General features: G+C 56.6%; 9 protein-coding genes across 9 annotated transcripts; 7 read left to right on the top strand and 2 right to left on the bottom strand.

Annotated features, from left to right (window-relative positions):
* Positions 1 to 1,208: 1,208 nt before the first annotated feature.
* Positions 1,209 to 1,821, top strand: F5Z01DRAFT_715536 (uncharacterized protein; the record flags this gene model as incomplete). The annotated part of the gene is made up of 3 exons (XM_046266520.1): positions 1,209 to 1,340; positions 1,442 to 1,513; positions 1,563 to 1,821. Coding segments are annotated over 3 exons (450 nt in total), but the record flags the coding sequence as incomplete, so codon positions are not given.
* A 241-nt stretch (positions 1,822 to 2,062) lies between these two features.
* On the top strand, positions 2,063 to 3,169 carry F5Z01DRAFT_754282 (uncharacterized protein). The gene is made up of 2 exons (XM_046267104.1): positions 2,063 to 2,203; positions 2,260 to 3,169. Exons 1-2 carry the CDS (start codon positions 2,192 to 2,194, stop codon positions 3,130 to 3,132), a joined length of 885 nt encoding a protein of 294 aa, XP_046113607.1. The 5' UTR covers positions 2,063 to 2,191; the 3' UTR covers positions 3,133 to 3,169.
* Positions 3,170 to 3,678: 509 nt separating this feature from the next.
* On the bottom strand, positions 3,679 to 5,545 carry F5Z01DRAFT_468260 (phosphate transporter family protein). Its single transcript, XM_046259982.1, has one exon. It carries the CDS (start codon positions 5,422 to 5,424, stop codon positions 3,688 to 3,690), a length of 1,737 nt encoding a protein of 578 aa, XP_046113606.1. The 5' UTR covers positions 5,425 to 5,545; the 3' UTR covers positions 3,679 to 3,687.
* A 1,668-nt stretch (positions 5,546 to 7,213) lies between these two features.
* On the top strand, positions 7,214 to 8,858 carry F5Z01DRAFT_668435 (uncharacterized protein). Its single transcript, XM_046264350.1, has 4 exons — positions 7,214 to 7,255; positions 7,330 to 8,451; positions 8,519 to 8,804; positions 8,835 to 8,858. Exons 1-3 carry the CDS (start codon positions 7,226 to 7,228, stop codon positions 8,549 to 8,551), a joined length of 1,185 nt encoding a protein of 394 aa, XP_046113605.1. The 5' UTR covers positions 7,214 to 7,225; the 3' UTR covers positions 8,552 to 8,804; positions 8,835 to 8,858.
* Positions 8,859 to 9,292: 434 nt separating this feature from the next.
* On the top strand, positions 9,293 to 9,768 carry F5Z01DRAFT_468143 (uncharacterized protein). Its single transcript, XM_046259981.1, has one exon. It carries the CDS (start codon positions 9,431 to 9,433, stop codon positions 9,674 to 9,676), a length of 246 nt encoding a protein of 81 aa, XP_046113604.1. The 5' UTR covers positions 9,293 to 9,430; the 3' UTR covers positions 9,677 to 9,768.
* A 15-nt stretch (positions 9,769 to 9,783) lies between these two features.
* Positions 9,784 to 11,980, top strand: F5Z01DRAFT_668432 (arsenical-resistance protein). The gene is made up of 4 exons (XM_046264349.1): positions 9,784 to 10,411; positions 10,486 to 10,628; positions 10,695 to 10,781; positions 10,850 to 11,980. Exons 1-4 carry the CDS (start codon positions 10,027 to 10,029, stop codon positions 11,498 to 11,500), a joined length of 1,266 nt encoding a protein of 421 aa, XP_046113603.1. The 5' UTR covers positions 9,784 to 10,026; the 3' UTR covers positions 11,501 to 11,980.
* Positions 11,857 to 12,594, bottom strand: F5Z01DRAFT_631204 (P-loop containing nucleoside triphosphate hydrolase protein; the record flags this gene model as incomplete). Its single annotated transcript, XM_046261773.1, has 1 exon — positions 11,857 to 12,594. One exon carries the CDS (start codon positions 12,592 to 12,594, stop codon positions 11,857 to 11,859), a length of 738 nt encoding a protein of 245 aa, XP_046113602.1.
* A 2,479-nt stretch (positions 12,595 to 15,073) lies between these two features.
* Positions 15,074 to 16,444, top strand: F5Z01DRAFT_631203 (uncharacterized protein; the record flags this gene model as incomplete). Its single annotated transcript, XM_046261772.1, has 2 exons — positions 15,074 to 15,643; positions 15,758 to 16,444. The coding sequence occupies 2 exons, from the start codon at positions 15,074 to 15,076 to the stop codon at positions 16,442 to 16,444; spliced, it is 1,257 nt and encodes a 418-aa protein (XP_046113601.1).
* Positions 16,445 to 16,872: 428 nt separating this feature from the next.
* On the top strand, positions 16,873 to 17,645 carry F5Z01DRAFT_468031 (uncharacterized protein). Its single transcript, XM_046259980.1, has one exon. The coding sequence runs from the start codon at positions 17,122 to 17,124 to the stop codon at positions 17,608 to 17,610; it is 489 nt and encodes a 162-aa protein (XP_046113600.1). The 5' UTR covers positions 16,873 to 17,121; the 3' UTR covers positions 17,611 to 17,645.
* The last annotated feature ends 461 nt before the right edge of the window (positions 17,646 to 18,106 follow it).

Here is an 18,106-nt window from a genome sequence, read left to right as displayed (position 1 = left end):
GCAGCAAACGCCGAGGCTAGACAATTTTGTTAGATATCCAAAGACGGATCGTGGCCTCGACAAACTAGGATAATCAGCCACTCGGGCGCTCACGGTCATCGGGTGCCTACGCCGCGGACTAATAGAAACCAAGAAAATCTACCGTGTCATTTCCATGCAGACTGGCGCGTGGTTGGACCGAACGCAAGAGGAAATTGTAGGTAGATATCACGCCGCGAGCGTCCGCGACAAAGGAATCACAGCTTCGTTGTGCAAACTTGACCTCTCACTCCATGGAAACCCTCATAGAGTGCAAGGATAAGTGATCACGGTACTCTCAAGGTTTGAGTTTCTGTGACTAACAATATCGAAAATCTCTGCTCGGCTGAGGGCCGTGCACAAGCCCAGATTCAACCTGCGCTCTTTTGTGAAGCCTGGATCGGTTCATTGAACTGTGCCAGCGGTCACCGATGGCGAGGATATAGCCTGTCGTGACCTTTGAAAGCCGCCAACTTCTCAATCAGCTGGGCAGAGCCAACTCAACCACGTCTCCCTAATCTGCATCCGCCGACCACTCAGTCCATCATCCGCGGGAGAAAGGACTGCTGCCACCTATGCACTCCCTGGAGACTCCCCAGATGCTTGGTCAAGGATCGCCACCTGACCGGAGCGTGCCTCATGTCTATCACGGAGGCCAACACAGTCGTGTCTAGCCCCTTTTTGAGCACCAGGTCCACGTGCCGACGATGCTCAGAGGATTTCGCGAAGCCGTTCGTGCTACCGATCCAGAGAGTTTGTTGGAGAGCAGGACAGTATATCAGTGCAGAAACGTATCCTCGGTACTCTGCCACCCTGCTGACTTCTGCACCACATGTTCCCATCGGTGGGGTCCTTTCAACATCCCTACTAGGCGGTCAACATCACGAGTGTCACCTGAAGAGGTTAGACTCGCCGATTCCATTTATCCCTCTCTCCCCGCCACCAATAGCCGCTGGGGCGTGACAATGACCTTCGGCAAGCACCTTGAGAGCAGTCATTCATACTCCTTGTAGCCTGCAGGTTCGTAGGAACCGAGAGTAGGTGCGATGAGAAGTTGACTGCCAATATTCTTAGCCATGATACCCCGTCTCAACAGCCTCATCACGAGTCGTAGGCGTTTCAGATTTCGGAGTTTGCCGGAAAGGCTGCGTGCACAATTTACTGTTACTGCTGTTACCCAGTGAGATACTGCATATCCGTCGCCGAGTGGCAAGCAGCCCGAGCCACTTCCGCGGGAACAAGTGCTTGCGAAGCTCAAGGGCGGCAATGAGCTGCTAGGTTCGGACTTTCTTCTTGTCGACTTGCGCAGCAATGATCACGACGTCAGTTCTCGACCGCTTCGCATTCTCTGCCGCTGTATCTTACCACCAGAGTAGGGGCGAGCACGAGCCATTGAATGACAGTACTTGTGGAACATTGGCAGGGAGGAACAATTTGTGGGTCTATCAATCTACCAGTGCAGAGCCTGTATCCGGCCATTCCAACTCTGTATACTGTCTGCAAGGCAGCTGACATCCACATCATCATCTTGGTACTGCAGTAAGCTGACAGAACAGTCTGGCCACAGACCAACGCGAATCGTTGTCGCCGTAGGATCATCTCAGGGACGCGGACACCAAGCCGCCGGCTGCTCCAGAAACGTTCTTGCACACCAGGGCGATAATGAGACGCAAAGTGCTGATCTGCGAGGCGGCATCAAGGGCTGGGCGAGAGCTGGCCGCAAATACACAGAGTGGATAGACGCGTATGACACCAACAAACGAGTCAAGCAGCGGGTGACCGAGGAATGATATGATGATTCCTCAAAGGTTTGGTGTGGAGTAACTCGATGTGGAGTAACTCGATATGGAGCTACCTGGTGTGGAGTTTACTTGGCGTGGCGAGCTGAAACCGGAGGCTACACATACGGATCTGGTGCGGCCTTTCCAGCCAATGATGATCAGGGCATGACAGATATCCTTTTTGTGGTGCCGGTAGTGATTACAGGCATCAAACCCCACTTCTGAAACCCACCCGCAACTTCCGGCGATATTCGTTTCGTGTGGCATGGCCGACTTGGACAAAATGTTCACCATGTACAACGCCAAACCTACCAAATCTCCGTTCTGTCGGACTACACTCGACGTTACGTGCGCCTACTCCTCAACCATCGAGCATCGTCTTCACATCACCCATGCCTAGAAAGGTACGCTATGCCGATTTTACGCTGATTGACAACCTCTAATCTGCCCGCGTGCATAGAACCGCATCCCGGCCTCTGCGGTTCAGAATCGCGACAACCAGCGTCGGTCACGTGCGCGGCGCCGGCAGTTTATTGAAGAGCTCCAACAGCAGCTCCAGGATCACGAACGTCGGGGCGTTCAGGCCAGTATTGAGATGCAGCGCGTGGCTCAGGCTGTTGCATTGGAGAATAAACATCTCCGGGGCCTACTCCATCTCCGAGGCGTGTCGCAATATGACATTGACCGTCACCTCTCGCTGATGGGGTCTGCCGGCACTGAACAAAACCTAGGCCTTCGGAATTCCCTGCAGAGAGGCAGTGATCCACCTCCGCCTGGCGGACAACGCCATGGTGCGATGGAACAGCCATCTACCGACACGGTACACGCAATCGCGACCTATCCGAGCGACATGGACGATATGCCCTCGCCTCCAAGCACACCACCCTTGAATTCCGTTTCATCTACACCAAGTCGCGGACTGGCACCGTCAGGCCCTGCTAGATGTGCTCCGTCAGCAGATGTGGCAGAGACAGACTGTGTCACCACCGATAACCGCGACCACGAGAAGGGTGCTTGTTACGATTCAAATACCGCTCAAATCCCAGACCGTACGAGCATCCCGTTCATTTGTAATGATGACTTGCCCAATCCAGGTAGTCGTACAGACATACTCCCACCGGTGACGGACTGCTTTTGCCCACCTGACTCACCTGTTTCCGTCTCAGGCCATTGGAACAGAGGACTGTCTTGCAAGGCAGCAATTGACATCATTGCCGGGCTGCAGACCAGTGTAGATTCGGACCGGGTCCGTGGGCTGCTGCACTGTAAAGAATCAGATGACTGTCTTGTTCAGAATTCCAGAGTGTTCCAAATACTGGATACAATAGCTTAATCGAATTGTTCTTACCCTACCAGAAGCACATCACAACTGAACTTTGAAAGACCCGGTGTTGCCACCTAACGTTGTCTGTCATTCTGCTCGTCACCTCGGAGTAACGTGTGCGTACGCGTACCCGTGGTGTGGCCCCACGAGCGCCCGGTGCACCGAAGTGGCCAAGACGCTAGGTCGCGTTCTCGCACCATCCACGGGCACTTCGAATCGTTGCCATTATAGCCAATGTGCTCCTACTGGAGGTCCTCTTCCTAATCTACTTGTGGATCCCAGTGTGTACTTGCGCGCGGCCAACATGACTCGCGACATGCTCCGAAGACCTGAAAGTAGATACCACAACGGAGTAGATGGTAAATGGTGGTAAGTATTTCCAAATGCCAACAAGAAGTGAGTTTTGGATCAAGGCACTCAGGCCATGGGTTTATTGAACTATCTTGGCAGATGGGAAGGACAACGCGGATGGACAGGACAGACAAGAGGAGCTTCTTTTCACCATGCCGTCGCTACCGCAACGGAGGACTTGACATTGTGTTCTAGGCGCAACAGGCTGGTATCTCAGTTGAAACTTGGGGCATTGAGGCCCATGGCGGTAAGCAGCCCGGAGACTGTGGCAACGCATGGAAGGGTCAGAACCCAGCCCAGGAAGATGAAGGCGAGCTGCCTCCAATTGGTGGCTCCAAGATCCAGGTTCATCAAGGAAACGCCGACAACGGCCCCGGTCAACGTCTGGGTGGTGCTCACGGGCAGCCCCAAGCGACTCGCAAGCAGGATCGTGATGGCTGCCCCGAGCTCCATCGCGTAACCCCTGGTGGGGCTGAGCTGGGTGATCTTGTTGCCGAGTGCCCTGACGATGTGGTGCCCCATGAACCAGAATCCTGCACCGAGCAGCAGACCGGCAATCGCAAGGATCCAGACAGGTGTGCTGTTGTCCTCGCCAACCTCTCCGGAGTTGTAGGTCTCGTACACGGCGACCCAGGGGCCGACGGCGTTGGCGACGTCGTTGGAGCCGTGGGCGATGGACATCATAATGGCGCTCGTGACCTGGGCGTACGTCCAGAGATGCTCGATGCGGTTGTCGTACTGGGGCGCCTTGCCGTGCACCGCGCCCAGGTGAGCGGACGAGTGCGTCACGCAGTCGCGAGTGACACCCTGGAGCAGAAAGTAGACGACGTAGCTGGCCAGCCTCCTGGGGTGATACAAGGGGAGATGGGCCGTCGGGGCGAGGAAGCGCTCTTCCGGCTCGGGCTTCCGTACGATGGGACGCAAAACGGGCTCTGCAGGCTGCCGTTCCAGGTCCCCGGTGGCATGGCCTTCCTCCGTGACCTGCTTCGGGGTCCGCGCCTCGCCCGGACCCGTTTCCGCACCTGTGTTCAAGACGCTCTGGTCAAGGACGGGCGACTGGTGTTCGTCTGTGGACGACTTCTCGTGTGCGCTCTGGTAGTGATCGACCAGCATGGTTGCCTTGCCAGGGAGGTACAAGGGCGGATTCTCCCGCCACAGAAGGGGACCGAGAGGCAGGTGCCAAGGGCGGATCCGGGGGTCGGCGAGGACGACGACGCGGTGAAAGTACGGCCTGAAGAAGACGTAGGAGAGCGCCAGGACGCCGAAAAAGGTGCCGAACATGATGCCGCATGCGACACCGACACCCAGATCCTCCAGCGCCGGGGCACCGGGAGTCTCGACCAAGATGAAGAGAGCCAGGATGGCGCCGGTGAAGGCAAGGTAGAAGGGAATGGCTCTGAGCGCCTTCTTGAACGCATCCTTGCGCTCGAGGACGGCGTACTTGAGCGTGGCAAACAGGATAGCAGACACGGCGGCGGAAATCAGCGGGGATATGACCCAAGAAGCAGCAATCTGGGAGACGCTGCCCTTCTTCCATTCCCAGGTGATGGAGGACTGGGCGCCAATGCCCGCCCCGATGAGGGCGCCCACGATAGTGTGGGTGGTTGACACGGGAAAGCCGAGCTTTGTCGCGGTCAAAAGCCAGGTCGCAGAAGCTATCTCGGCGCTGCCCATGGCGACGAGGAGGGTGGCAGGGTTGCTGCGGAAGCGACCGAGGCCGATGATGCCGTTCTTGATCGTGTCGGTCACGCGGGACCCAAGCACAACGGCGCCAAAGAACTCTGCGATGACGGAAATGACTCCCGCCTGTGCCATAGTCAGAGAGCGCGCTGCCACCGAAGTGGCAAAGGCGTTCGCTACGTCATTGGCGCCATTGCCAAAGGCGCTCAAACAGAAGGCGACGGTGGTGATGGCGAGGATCCACCAGTACTGCGGCAGAGCTGGTGCCATGGTAGGCAGATTGGCGTCCTGGTCTGGTGGTGGAGGAGGTGCGGTGAGATGCAGCGAGAGGAAGACGGACGAGATGGATACGAAGAGGGAGGGACAGCAACAGGTGAATGGAAGGTTGGCTTTGAAGAGCAAAAGCTTTGGGCGCTCGTCTCAACGTCTACGCGATGCCCTTGAGGTTTATGTACGAGTCCTCGAGCTCTAGTAAGTGCCCCGAGAGAGGCACGTGGGATGGACAAGGACGATCAATGGTAGAGCCTTGCGTGGGATGTCGCCCACTCTCCGCTGCGAAGAAGAAGGAGAGAAAAAAACGAAATTTCACCAACGGTCGGGGGCATGGTACGAGCGCATGGTGGACCGAGGTGGCCAAGCCAGAGTGAGCCAGGCCTTTCGCAGGTGGCTGGCTGGTAGCGCCTTGATTTCGGGCTACCTTTATCCACATGATTCTCGTCCTCAAGAGTTCCCCGATCCCTGTGACAGACGAGCGCAGCCCTGTCTATGGAGGGAGGACAGTCCCCGAGTCGCCTCTGCCTCGAGGTTCCCCAAGATCTGGGCATCAGGGCACATTGCACACATTGTAGGTGGAGTGACCACGATGTCTGGGCCACCGATGGTCTTGGACAGGTCAGCGAGCGTCTTGGAAGTTATGCCACTACTCCTCGCACGCGCGACGAGCTTTGCACATCAACATGAACGTAAAGTTGAACATGGCACATCCCATCCCCACCGACCCCCCAACTCGGCGCGTCACGCCAAGGGTCCCCATATGTTGCAGAGCGCAGCAGGTACTCGCCAATGCTGGAACATGGTTCAGCTCATGGTAACGCCATCACTCGACAGTGTCGCGTGAGGCGTACCAGGCGAGGTAGGTAGGTACTGTGGGACACATGTCGTCGTCGACTACCTCAAGCCGCAGTGCATCGACACCTGATTGGACCGACGCCGGACATACAAGCTCAAAAGGGCGCTGCAGACCTGACAGACACCCTCGATGCAATTGGTCGGCTCATTTGGCGATCCAGGGTCCCGTCTGGGCGCTTTGCCAAGTCCCACTCCGGTGGATGCCCGCCCTTGGTCCACGCCGAGACTGGAATACAAGCTTGTGGACGAGGTGGGTCGCCCGCCCGACCCCAGACCAGCAAGTGCCTACACCGACGGCTCCAGTCATGACATGCCAAGTCCGACTGAAGATGGCGCCGCCTTGTTGCCCCCGGGGGCTCGCTGGTCCAATCAACTGTTGGTCGTGACATGCAGCACTCCCCTGCTGTTCGCTCTCCCTGCGCCCGACGTTAACTAGGACACGAATCAGCGAAGGGTCGGGACGACCAGACAGACAGACGACTAGGCGAAGCACTGGCCCTCAGCCGTCTGACCGAGGGGAGAGGAGACGTTGCCCGAGAGGCTTCCTTGTGTGTGTATATATCGTGACCTACCGCATACGTGCTGCCGATCGTCCTGGGACACCCACGGCCACGCTCTAGCCTCCGCGAGCCCAGCCATGGAAACAGGCAAGCGTCGCTGGACAACGTCCTCGGGCCAAGGTCCCATCCACTCGAGCCTCACCTTCACCGTGGAGAGTGGCTTCACGTCCGGCCTATACTCGTCGAGCGTCTGCCTCGTACGCCCGGGCGACACCCTCCATGGATCATACCACATCAAGACGGGGCTTGCCATGGTCGGCAGTTGGGTCGAGGTGTCACTGCAAGGTACCGCCTGCGCAACGTCCTCTGGGCAGTCACTAACGGCGTCCGACATAGGCATACAGTCCGTCCTGGCCCAAGGCGCGGTGTTGTCCCGCGATGGCATGTACCGAGAAGATTTCAGCGCTGAAAGAGTTGAGTCTACACTCGCATTGTGGACATGGCAAGCGCCCGTGGTCGCGTTCCTCACTGACACGGATCCCCCTAGTTTCTCAACCTCAGACACCGCGTAAGGCTTGATGACAACTACAAAGTGGAGGGTGACCAGAGAGTCTACACGGTCCCTTTTGTGCTCGTCGTCCCCCCGGGTCTCGACCGGACCAGCGACCGGGCGGAAGACAAGTGCAGGCCGCTGCCACCGTCCTTCGACATCCAGCGCTCGGCGCTCACAGCCTGGAGTCCGACCGTGCCACCGGCAGTCTTTATATCGTACTCGTTGCGGGCTTCCGTGGCGTACTCGGCCCCTCCCGGAGACACAGCGCCTGGCCGTACAAGGTCTACCGACATTTTCCATCCCCTGACCTGTCTCCCCTACATCGAGACACAGCCCCCCATTGAGACCAGCTGTTTTCCTGACGAATATGTCCTCTCCGCTAGACAGGCCGTCTGGGGGTCGTTCGTTGGCCGCAAGTCAGGGCACGTCACGTTCGAGACGCTGGAGCCCCCACCTCTAGTCTATGACTCCGAACGGCTCTCCACGACATACTGCACTTTGAGGATCACTATCGACGGCCGCTCGTCCGATCTTCATCGTCTTCGGGCCGCCTCGATCAAGGTCGACCCAGTGCTCCAGATCAGGACCTACTACAGCGGGACGAAGCTGGCGGGGACCCCGCACAAGGATTCTATAGAAGAGTCGGGAAGAATTCGGCTACACACCGAGACGGCCCAACTCGAGGCTCATAGCTTCTCGTCCCTGCAGTGGAGCATAAGAGACGCACGGCGGGGGAGCGCGGCGAGTGTTCCTCTCATCCGGCCGAGCGGCGATTCGGTGCGGGAAGGGGCGCGTTCGCTAGCCGGTGACACTGAGGGGGGGGACATACCATGGCACACCACTGCCACTGTTCCCATCAAGCCGCCCCTGAGGTTGCAGCCGAGTTTCTGCAGCGACTTTGCGGCCTCTTCATACGCCGTCATCGCAAAGGTATCCGTTGGAGGCGTCTACGCCAAGTCGTCGTACCTCTTCTTCCCGCTCCAGGTCGCCTACCCGTGCTCCGCGCGACGAGACTCGTGGCATGCAGCCGCTGGGCGCCAGAGACACGCGCCGTCACCGGCGCCCGAAGATGACGTGTGCTGCTCCGCTGTGGACGCAGACATGCAAAGTATCAACGTACGTAGATGCCTACCACGGCCTCACACCCTGCCTGCCTGGTGTAAATACTGATCCCGATGTGAAGGACCCAATGCCACCCCCCTATGTGGCGCAGTGAGGAAGTTGGACAGGTCAAGGACGTGCAGTCCGACGGGGCAAGACAGAACTTGGTTCACGACGGGAACAATGTCAAAGTCCCCCCTGCCCACCGTGTCCCTCTGGCGGAACTGCTGGAGGTGTTGGAGAGGTGTGGTCATAAAAGTCCCGGGTAAGAAATTCACTCGGCCATCAGATCACTCACGGCCCCGAATTTGATCTTGACTCCGGCGCCGGCGCCAGCGGAGCCAGGGCACGGGGGCCCTCTGGGCACCGCATGGTACAGCATGGTACAGCATGGTACAGCATGGTACAGCATGGTACAGCATGGTACAGCATGGTACAGCATGGCATAGCAATTGGGATTGGCTTCTTCGAGATGCGTTGTGGGTGAATCACATGTATAATGAATGACAAGACACTGTGTGCGAGTCGTCACTCGGTAGCTACCGTTGCTGAAATCTGAAAATAACGTCCCGTGATCCGCGATGTGGTGCGATAGAGGCGCCTGAGCCCGGGAGGTTGATAGACCCACGGATCGTGCCGCCGTGCATGGGTGCCTCCAAGTCAGCTTCCAGGTCCCGAGCTGGGACGAGGACGAAGCTTGGTGCCTGCCCATTGCCATTGTCACCGGCGTCTGGGCTCCGCAGCAGGTCCAGCACCTGGCCGGACGTCAGTTTTCGCAGAGCAGCGGCTCTGGACACCACGCTGGCGGCGTGCCACGGGTCGCGACGGCATCCATGACCGGTATTCGAGGTCTTGGACTCTGTCGGTGCCAGTGGCTGCCCCTTGCAGGGTCAGTCCGGAAACAGTGGTTGCGAGGATGGAAAGGAAAAAGTAAACGCGGGAGCCCGGTGCATGATTCTAGGGCGTTCACGAGGAAGGATTGATTGGCGCCCGGATGGCCCGAGCCAGGCAGAATGCTGCGACGCTTCAACTACTTTTCTGCAGCCAGCTTGCATCACTGCCAGTATCACTGCCTGGTGCCGAACTATCAATCGCCAAGGTAGCTGGCAATGCCTCGGCGCGGAGCCTACGCTCGCACCGGATGCAGACTGGTATGATTGTGCGTCTACTCTGTAGTCCGTCGCTGCATGCAACGATGACGGCGGTAGCCTCCCTTGTTGACCCTTTCATTCTAATCTAGCATGTGTCTGTCACCTCCCGCCTTTGATTGGCCGGCCGCGTCCCTGCGGGAAAACTCTTGCAGGACCCTGCGAGTCCCGGCCGGACTGGCCTACCTACATGTAACATGTACCGTCGACTAGTAGATAGTCGGAAGACGGACAGAGACCCGCAGCGCCTTGACCGACCTGGCCCTTTTACAAGCCCACGTGCAAGCCAACCGACGGGGCCTTGGAAGCCGATCGCGTGTATATTTACTGGCCATCCCCGCCGCCCGTCGTCGGCCGTCGGCCGTCCTAGGTCTTGCCACGTTCGCCATCATCCAAATCAGCTGTCGCGAATCTCGAGCGCTCGTCGGCCGCAGAAAGGACAATGTCCACCAATCCTGACGGACCCAGCCCCGTGGCGCCTGGCCAGACCGGCGCCTCCGCGCTGCCAGACGCGTCCCACCACAAGCATCATCCCCAGGACGCCGAATCGCCCACTACTGGCACAGGCACGCTGTCCAACGACGAGATGCCTCGCAATCCCGACACCGAGAAAGGCCTCCCGCCACCGCAGACTGGCGGACGAGAGAAGCAGGCCGCTAAGGAGGCCGGCAAAAGCTCTGCCTTCAAAGCCCTGGGCTGGCTCGACAGGCTCCTGGCCCTCTGGATCTTCCTTGCCATGGCCATTGGCATCATCCTGGGCAACTTCGTCCCCAACATTGGCCCGGCCCTCCAGCAGGGCAAGTTCGTGGATGTGTCCATCCCCATTGGTACCGTGGCCCTCCCTTCCACGCCGCTGGCCGTCCGACGATCTCGATAGCTAATGTCTTGTTTCCTCTCGCAGCCATCGGCCTGCTCGTCATGATGTACCCCATCCTGTGCAAGGTCAGGTACGAGGCGCTACCCGAGGTCTTCTCGCACCGCACCATCTGGAAGCAGATTGGCTTCAGTATCCTCATCAACTGGATCATTGCCCCTTTTCTCATGGTACGTGTGCTGCCATCCTGCGTCACTCCACCAGAACGGCTCAGCTGCTGACCGAAACCGCTACAGCTTGGCCTGGCTTGGGCTTTCCTCCCCGACGAAGAGGGCTTGCGAGAGGGTCTGATTCTCGTTGGACTCGCCAGGTGCATTGCAATGGTATGTTCCGCCACCTGCCTCCGGAGGATCCTGTACCCCAGCAGCTAACTCGTGTCTTTCTCGACCAGGTCCTAATATGGAATGGGCTCGCCGGCGGCGACGCCGAGTACTGTGCCATCCTCGTGGCAATCAACTCGCTCCTGCAAATGGTCCTCTATGCCCCGATGGCTATCCTTTTCATAGGCGTCATGGGCGGCGACGCGGCGGCTAGTACCATCTCCTACTCCACCGTCGCTACAAGCGTCGCCGTCTTCTTAGGCATTCCCCTCGGGGCGGCTATGGTTACGCGGTTCGCCCTCCGCAAGCTAGCGGGCGCAGATTGGTACGACCGCGTCTTTATACGCTATATATCTCCGTGGGCGCTCATCGGCCTTCTCTACACCGTCCTCGTGCTATTCGCGTCGCAAGGCCGCCAGGTCGTCCAACAGATCGTGTCGGTCGTTCGCGTGGCTGCTCCGCTTATTGTCTATTTTATTCTCGTCTTCTTCGTCACCCTCTGGATGGCACGCCGCGTTGGGTTCAACTACTCGCTGTCCGCAACGCAGAGCTTCACGGCAGCTAGCAACAACTTTGAGCTAGCCATTGCCGTCGCCGTCGCGGCGTACGGGCCGGACAGCAAGCAGGCGCTGGCCGCAACGGTGGGACCCTTGATTGAGGTGCCCGTCTTGATCGGGCTTGTATATCTTGTCCGTATCGTGGCAAAGCGATGGAAGTTTTAGCAACGCGTGAAATCGGTCAACAAGTGGGTGGTAGCCAGTTGGCTTGCCGCATCACGACGAGTGTCCTCTATTTCAGTCAGGCCTAGCTAGTTTGTATAGTACTTTGCGGATCAAATTTGGCCGAATATGGATCTGGTTACAGTCAAGATGGGCAGCAAGAGCAGCAGAGCTTTGCCAGTTGCAGAGCACCGGCAGTGATATGCAACGTCACCCGGCCAAACACGCCAACAGGGGAGTGCCACACCAAGCATTTTGGCTCACGGCAGCCTGCAGCCCTTCAGCGGGTGATAGCAGATGCAATGTCGACACATCCTAGTGACTCGGCAATAGATCACACGCCGGCGATGTCTGCGAGCTTACAGCAGCCCTGTCAAGATCCGGGATTGTCCCACACTCTTTCCCAGGCTGAATAGACACTGCATCTTGGGAAATGCACTGCTCGGGTTGAGCGAGGCCGTGTACTCGTCGGGCTGCAGCTCGCTGCGTTGAGTCGTCTTGTCCTTGTCTGCCTTGAGGCCGGTGTAGATGGATGGCAGCTCATCCAGATGCGGGTGCTTGGCGCGCATGTCGACAATGTGCGAAAAGGAGTCGGGGTCGGAGGAGTCGTATGCGTAACAGAGAAGGTCGCACGCATCTAGCTTGGTCTTGTTTTCCAGAATCGCTGGCTCGAGCTCGCCGAGCTCCTCGAGGATGAGGTATACTTGGCGGCCCCCGGGAAGTTCGACGCTGTTCACGGCGCGGCGCGGCTTGATGGTAGGATAGTGCAAGGGCTCATACGGCCTGTTGAGGAAGGCATTGAGCAAGGACGACTTGCCTGAGCCGGGAGCGCCCAGGACGTAGCACATGACCACGTTCCGCTCCACGCGTCCAGGACGCCTCCGCCTTTTGCGAGATTTTGTGATCTTGAGCGCCGCAGTCAGGGACTCCTTTGGGTTCGGCGGCTCGAATCCGAGATAGGCCAGGTATTTGTGAGAGATCGGTGTCAAGGATTCAAATGTCGTGGCTTTGCCAATAAAAATTTCATAGTATTGCTTAGACCACCAGCCGGCAATTGTATCTTCCACGCGGTTGACCTGGGCATCTGAGGTCGCCATCCGGATAGGTATTGTCGTTGACCAGCCTTGGGCTGCAATGATAGGTCTCCTTTGACGGTGTCCGTAATAGGCCAATAGTTCCCAACACTGAGGGTATCGCATGAACACGACCTCACCTTTGCCACTTTGGGATATTGGCTTGGCCAAGGGAAGAGCATACTCAAGCTTCAACATCCACTCTAGTTGCATTTCATCTCGTGAGACCAATTAAAAACGACTATTGGGGATGTATCGCGAGCCGCGGTCAACGGGCCTTGTGGAGGGCATCGCGAGCTGCAATCCCTAGCGAGAGGAGGGCATCGCGATCCGCGATCCGCAGATAGTGCAATGTGGCGTAAGCATGGTCCGCGCACCCCGTCGAGAGTTTGCAACGCGCGACTTTCTTCCTTCCCCGCAGAAGGCTGGCGTATTCGGGGCTGTGAAAAGGTTCTTCCGGCGGGGTGAGGTTATCATCTTTTAGATTCCCATGCTAGAGATGATTTGCAGCTAGGTCAACATCGACATGGAATCAAACCCATTGCCCCCGGATCCTGCATTAGACACGCTTCACAAAGAGGGGTTTCTTCCTCTGTCGGACCCGAGCGTGAGGAAGGATGTTGCAGACTTGGAGCGCAACGGCTTCACCTTCTGGACCGAAGAGGGTTTGGACTTCTGCATCAAGCATATCCTTCATGCGGTCGTAAGTAACCGATCTTACACGCACTAGCGTTAAAGCAGTACTTCCCCGAATCCACCCCTGGCCTCGCGTAGGTAAATCATATACGCTAGGGTCCGTCCGACGGCCGGCTGCTTGTAGAGCTATCCCGCCCGAGGCGAGGCAAACACGGCGAGCAGCAGTGGAAATAGTATATAGCCCTCCGCGTTATTTACACTACTACTTCTTCTCTAAGGCGTCTTTAAGTATCTAATAAAGTTCTATATCTATTCTCTTTGTATCGGTAGCTAGAAACGGCGGGTATATAGTGCTCACTAAGGGTAGTCGCCGTTATCCTATCCGTCTCTATTGTCTAAGATAGGTGCCCTACCCCTAGATTCCGGGCTAAAGTATTTCTCTCTCCGACCGGCGGCTTTCTTAATACTAAGAATTATACTATTCTAAACACGGAGCAATCTCTTTACTATAAAGCTTATAGCGGAAATAGAATCTATATATCTACACGGGTAGTCCGTTGCGTCGAATCTACAGGCCTTCGATAATCGTACATCCGTGTCCTATAGCTCGAGGCTTCGATAGATAGCTATTATTAACTATTTTAGTGGATACCTATTAGAGCCTATCTTCTGCCGCGCCCGGCCTCTATATAGGCTATTATCCTCGGAAGAGTCAAGGGACTACGTCTCGCCTAGGGTATCGCTATCGTTAATAAAGTCGACGAGACTATTAGTGCTTTACGAGTCCACACTTCGCTAACTACTGCCTAAGGCACGTTAGCTAGTTCTTCTTAGGAACGGGCTCCTTACTAGATAGGTTAGTACCTTTAGCGTCGCTACCGGCCTATTCACTCGTAGAACTTATCTCACGTTATATCTCGCTATACCTCAGAAAGCGTTAATCTTTGCTCGGACGATATATTTAAATAATTATATACGGCCTGTCCCGACTTTGCACGTCGGTGGTGGAAAGCGGCCCGTACCGATCTACGTGTGCCCTCGGGAGAGAAAAGCCTATTGTGGTTATAGTTAGCCGGGCGTATGGGTACGGTCCCTCTACGGGAGGACCTAACGCTCGCTCACCCCTGAAACAGCCTGTGTCTTCCCATGCATGACTCATCGACGGACGTTGTTTGATTTCGGGCGGAGACCAGCCAGAAGTGGCTCTCCCGGAATGAGATCACAGCCCTATACATAATCGGTCTGTAGCGGCCGTCGTCCAGTTCAACAGTGGCAAGGGCATAACTACGGACCATACTATCTAGGCGACGTGCTCATCTAGTGGCCGTTTTAGGTCTCCGCTTATCTGGATTCCCTATTGTTAGTTAGAGAGAGGAATTCATGGGCCAAGTGCGCTTCTTCTTGCAGCACATCCTACACTCGATAGAAAGGAGAGGCCTTATAGATAGCACGTAAGCTCGGCTACTAGGGCTCAAGCTCCTACGAAGCCATGATAGCCTGAGAATGCCCAGCGCTTGTCCGACAGATAGTTGGGCGAGGCCAGTCCGGAATATGACGCGATCTCCTGTTGCGGGCATGGACAAAAGGCAGCTTCCGGACGTCGGTCACGATAAAGGTCGTTCAACCTCTGCGCAGTCTGTCGCGCCGCATCGATTTTATCAGTATGTCAGCTGATGATGTCGCTACGCTTCGACGACTCACCATCGGCCCCATGTCGAGCGACTCCATTGCCCTGATCAGGACGGCTTGGCAGGCCACCAAGATACGATATCCAGTGGATGATGGCCAACCTCTCGTAGCGGCCAAGGCATGGGTCCAGTATGCCTCTACAGTGGCCGGGAATGGCAGCGACGCAATGCCGACATCCATGCGCCAGCTTGCAAGCGGGGCGCACGTAGACGAGGAGATCGTGCAGGCGTATCTTGAGCTTCTCCGTGCACAATCAACTAGACACGCGGATATTGCCTCTACTCGATCTCTCAACGAGGGGCCGATAGACATCCACAATGAGGGTCTGGAACGACCTGTCATCATTCCATTCCAAGACGGCACCGCTTGGGCATTTGCTGTTGCATATCCTGATTGTGTGCATTGGTACGACAGCCGGCCCAACGCTAGCATCCCCAATCTAGCTACGACGCCACGGCCAATCGTGACCAACTGGACCGGGCCGAAGGTGTCGCAGGATCGCGTTGATGATGCAGGCGTTCTCGCCCTCATCGGCATCCGACAGATTCACCAAGGGGCTCCTCACATGAGTCAGGAATGCGCCAATGAGCTCGTCTCCTCCTTCCGGGCGCGCTTAATAGCGGAGCTTACATGCGGTGAGCTGGAGCCTAGTGCGGAGGCGCTCGCGGCCATGGCGCCCGCAGAGGCCGAAGCAGGAAGTCAATTTTTCGCGGACGCGCTATACGGAACTGAACCATACCAGAAGAGCGTAAGCTCGTCCCGAAATACATCCCCGGACGTCCATCCGGCGTCCCCGCACCCGGTAAGCGCCGGTGAGGGACCAAACTTGCGCCAGAGGGTGGCCCCGCCCATCCACACAAAGTCGTCGTCACTAGTGCGGCCATTGTCCGCTGGCACGCGCGTCCAGCCCGGGCGAGACGACCGCCGCACCATCCTCGGACATCTCTGCGAGGCCGTGCTGTCACATCGTGCCATACGAGGTTCCGGTCAGCTTAGTCTTGCCGTGCTCTGGCAGTCGGTCAAGCGAGGCGCGACCGGCAGTACTTTCCACGAAAGGCTTAATTGCGTGCGCTTCTGCGAACGGATGGATGCGCTGGATGATGCCCAGGCGGTGGGTAGCGCTATGCACTACCCTGTAGACAGACAAAGCCTCCTTGAGATGAGAGACATGCAGACGCAATGTCAATTCTGGCGAGATGTATGTGATCTTCGTCTAGCATGGGGGCCCGACAAGTACGTTTTGCTTCTCGCCATCCCCCGGATCCCGTCGATCCGGCGGTTGACCGCATCAAGGAAACAGCAAATTCTGACCGGCTTGCGGGCTCGCCTTGACAATTCGGCCGATTCCTTGCAGCACTGGCTCCAGCAAAGCCAGCGCCTGTGCCGGGCCGTTGTCACGGGTGCACTGCCCGCGGACAATCTAATGATTGATATTTACGGTCTCAAGAAGCCTGAGAATGTGAGCGACTCGGATTATGAGATGTACACGAGCGGAGATCCTCGGGCTAAGCGTGCGCTTCCTCGGAGGGGAACAGCTCGTAGCACCTGAGAGGCATCAGCTGTGGGAGATACTATAGCCCAAAGCGCCATTGCCTCACACGTTGGTTTGGTGATGAGGAAATTTCACACTTCTACTCTGTTTGTCCGTATTTGCGACGTTCCCTATTCCTCGCGCCAGCCTTCTTCACAACATCCGTATTTACCTTGGTTATCGCCTGTTATTCTTATGGGCGGCGAGTTATGACGTTCGGGACTGGACTAGCTACCGGGTAGGTTGTGCAGAAGTCGTTTAGTCGTTTAACTATGTTGAAAAGCACCAGGGTGTCAGTAATCGAACAGTTATTCGGCTCACAGTCGAGTGCAGTAGGCGTGATCTATGCGTTGACAATTATATTGATAGCTAGGGAGCTGGGTAGACACGGACTGTGGTGAAGCTGGGATCATTGCGCGAAGCAAATGAAACTGCGCAATGATACCAGTGGATCATGGTGTTTTATGGATGACCCTGATATTTTGGGGGAAAACAGTGGGCCATGTATCATGTCACGTGCGGGCTGCTTGGCGGCGCATGCGGTCGTATATTGGGTCGTAACACGAGTCTTCGTGCGCACAGCAGTTCGTCCTCGGGTGCCAAATAATATTGGCGTGCGCATTCCAAGGTGCATCCCATGAGCACGTTGGGTAGGAAGGGTAATTCGAGGCTGCCTTGTGAGATGTGGATTCTGTATGGCTGAGCGATCACCGTCCAATCCTTGGCTTCTGGCCGAACGCCAGAATTTGTCGCAAGGCGTCACGTCCTGGATAGCACGCGACGATATGCAGTCTGGCCACTTCGGGCCACGAATAGATCGGCCGCTATATCAATTCAGGGTTCTTCTGGCAGCTTTCCCTCCCTACGACTGCTATCGTCGTACTGTTTATCCGATGCGTCCTGTTTCTAGTGTGTACTCTGACGCTTTTGAACTGGAAGAGGTCGCACGGCAGCTCCTCGGGAGCGCTTACGATGATCATGCCGAAGCGATACGAGCACTCGAAAGCAAACGAGATGCGCTACAGCACCAGCGAAATATTGTGCGTTCGTCATGGGCCACGGTGTACCAGTTGCTTGAAAAAACGGCCGATGCCGCTGCCAGTCTATCCCGCTCTCTTAGGGACGCACAAAGATTCATGACTTCGGAGCGCAACAAATGGCTGGCAAACTGCACTGCAATATAGTGCCACTCCAAAAATGGGCACGAGGTTCCTGGTCTGCTGTAAAGCATAGGCATCGGGCTGAACCGTCCCTCACTTACCACGCAAGATGACCCGAGCATATTGTCGTTTCGACGGCGACGGATTTGTTCTGTTTCTCTCGACAGAGGATGCAACGCCTGTGCTCTTCCTGCAATAGGTTGGGATTAGTCCTGTGGAGCGGAAATCACCACTGAAATACCGAGAACTGTCTACTGGAGACCTTGCTTGCTCGTGAGGAAGACACATGTGGACGTCGTGAAGTTATAGTAGGCCTTATAGACAGTCTGTAGAGTATACAATGGTACCGAAAGCCAAGTCTCCACGAAGGCGCTTCGTCCTGACTTAATGACTAGCTAGAGAACGCGTGTGAAATTTCTCATGTACCTTGCCTCACCATTCTCAACCGTCTATCCTACCGTCGTCTATTCTATGGTCCCCGAACCCGTTCCTCTCACTGTAGGTGCTCACAGCATAAATC

This window comes from Emericellopsis atlantica, assembly GCF_019669845.1.
Source record: "Emericellopsis atlantica unplaced genomic scaffold F5Z01scaffold_53, whole genome shotgun sequence".
Classification (NCBI taxonomy): Eukaryota; Fungi; Ascomycota; class Sordariomycetes; order Hypocreales; family Bionectriaceae; genus Emericellopsis; species Emericellopsis atlantica.
Note: the sequence above shows the minus strand (reverse complement) of the source record. Positions and strands in the feature narration are given on the sequence as shown.

Coding starts and splice junctions, on each gene's coding strand:
- F5Z01DRAFT_468260 (XM_046259982.1), bottom strand. CDS start 5,424: ATGGCACCAGCTCTGCCGCAGTACTGGTGGATCCTCGCCATCACCACC.
- F5Z01DRAFT_668435 (XM_046264350.1), top strand. CDS start 7,226: ATGTACCGAGAAGATTTCAGCGCTGAAAGA. Junction 7,256..7,329: donor AAGATTTCAGCGCTGAAAGA/GTTGAGTCTACA, acceptor GGATCCCCCTAG/TTTCTCAACCTCAGACACCG. Junction 8,452..8,518: donor CAGACATGCAAAGTATCAAC/GTACGTAGATGC, acceptor CCCGATGTGAAG/GACCCAATGCCACCCCCCTA.
- F5Z01DRAFT_468143 (XM_046259981.1), top strand. CDS start 9,431: ATGGCCCGAGCCAGGCAGAATGCTGCGACGCTTCAACTACTTTTCTGC.
- F5Z01DRAFT_668432 (XM_046264349.1), top strand. CDS start 10,027: ATGTCCACCAATCCTGACGGACCCAGCCCCGTGGCGCCTGGCCAGACC. Junction 10,412..10,485: donor GGATGTGTCCATCCCCATTG/GTACCGTGGCCC, acceptor TTCCTCTCGCAG/CCATCGGCCTGCTCGTCATG. Junction 10,629..10,694: donor TCATTGCCCCTTTTCTCATG/GTACGTGTGCTG, acceptor AAACCGCTACAG/CTTGGCCTGGCTTGGGCTTT.
- F5Z01DRAFT_468031 (XM_046259980.1), top strand. CDS start 17,122: ATGGCTGAGCGATCACCGTCCAATCCTTGGCTTCTGGCCGAACGCCAG.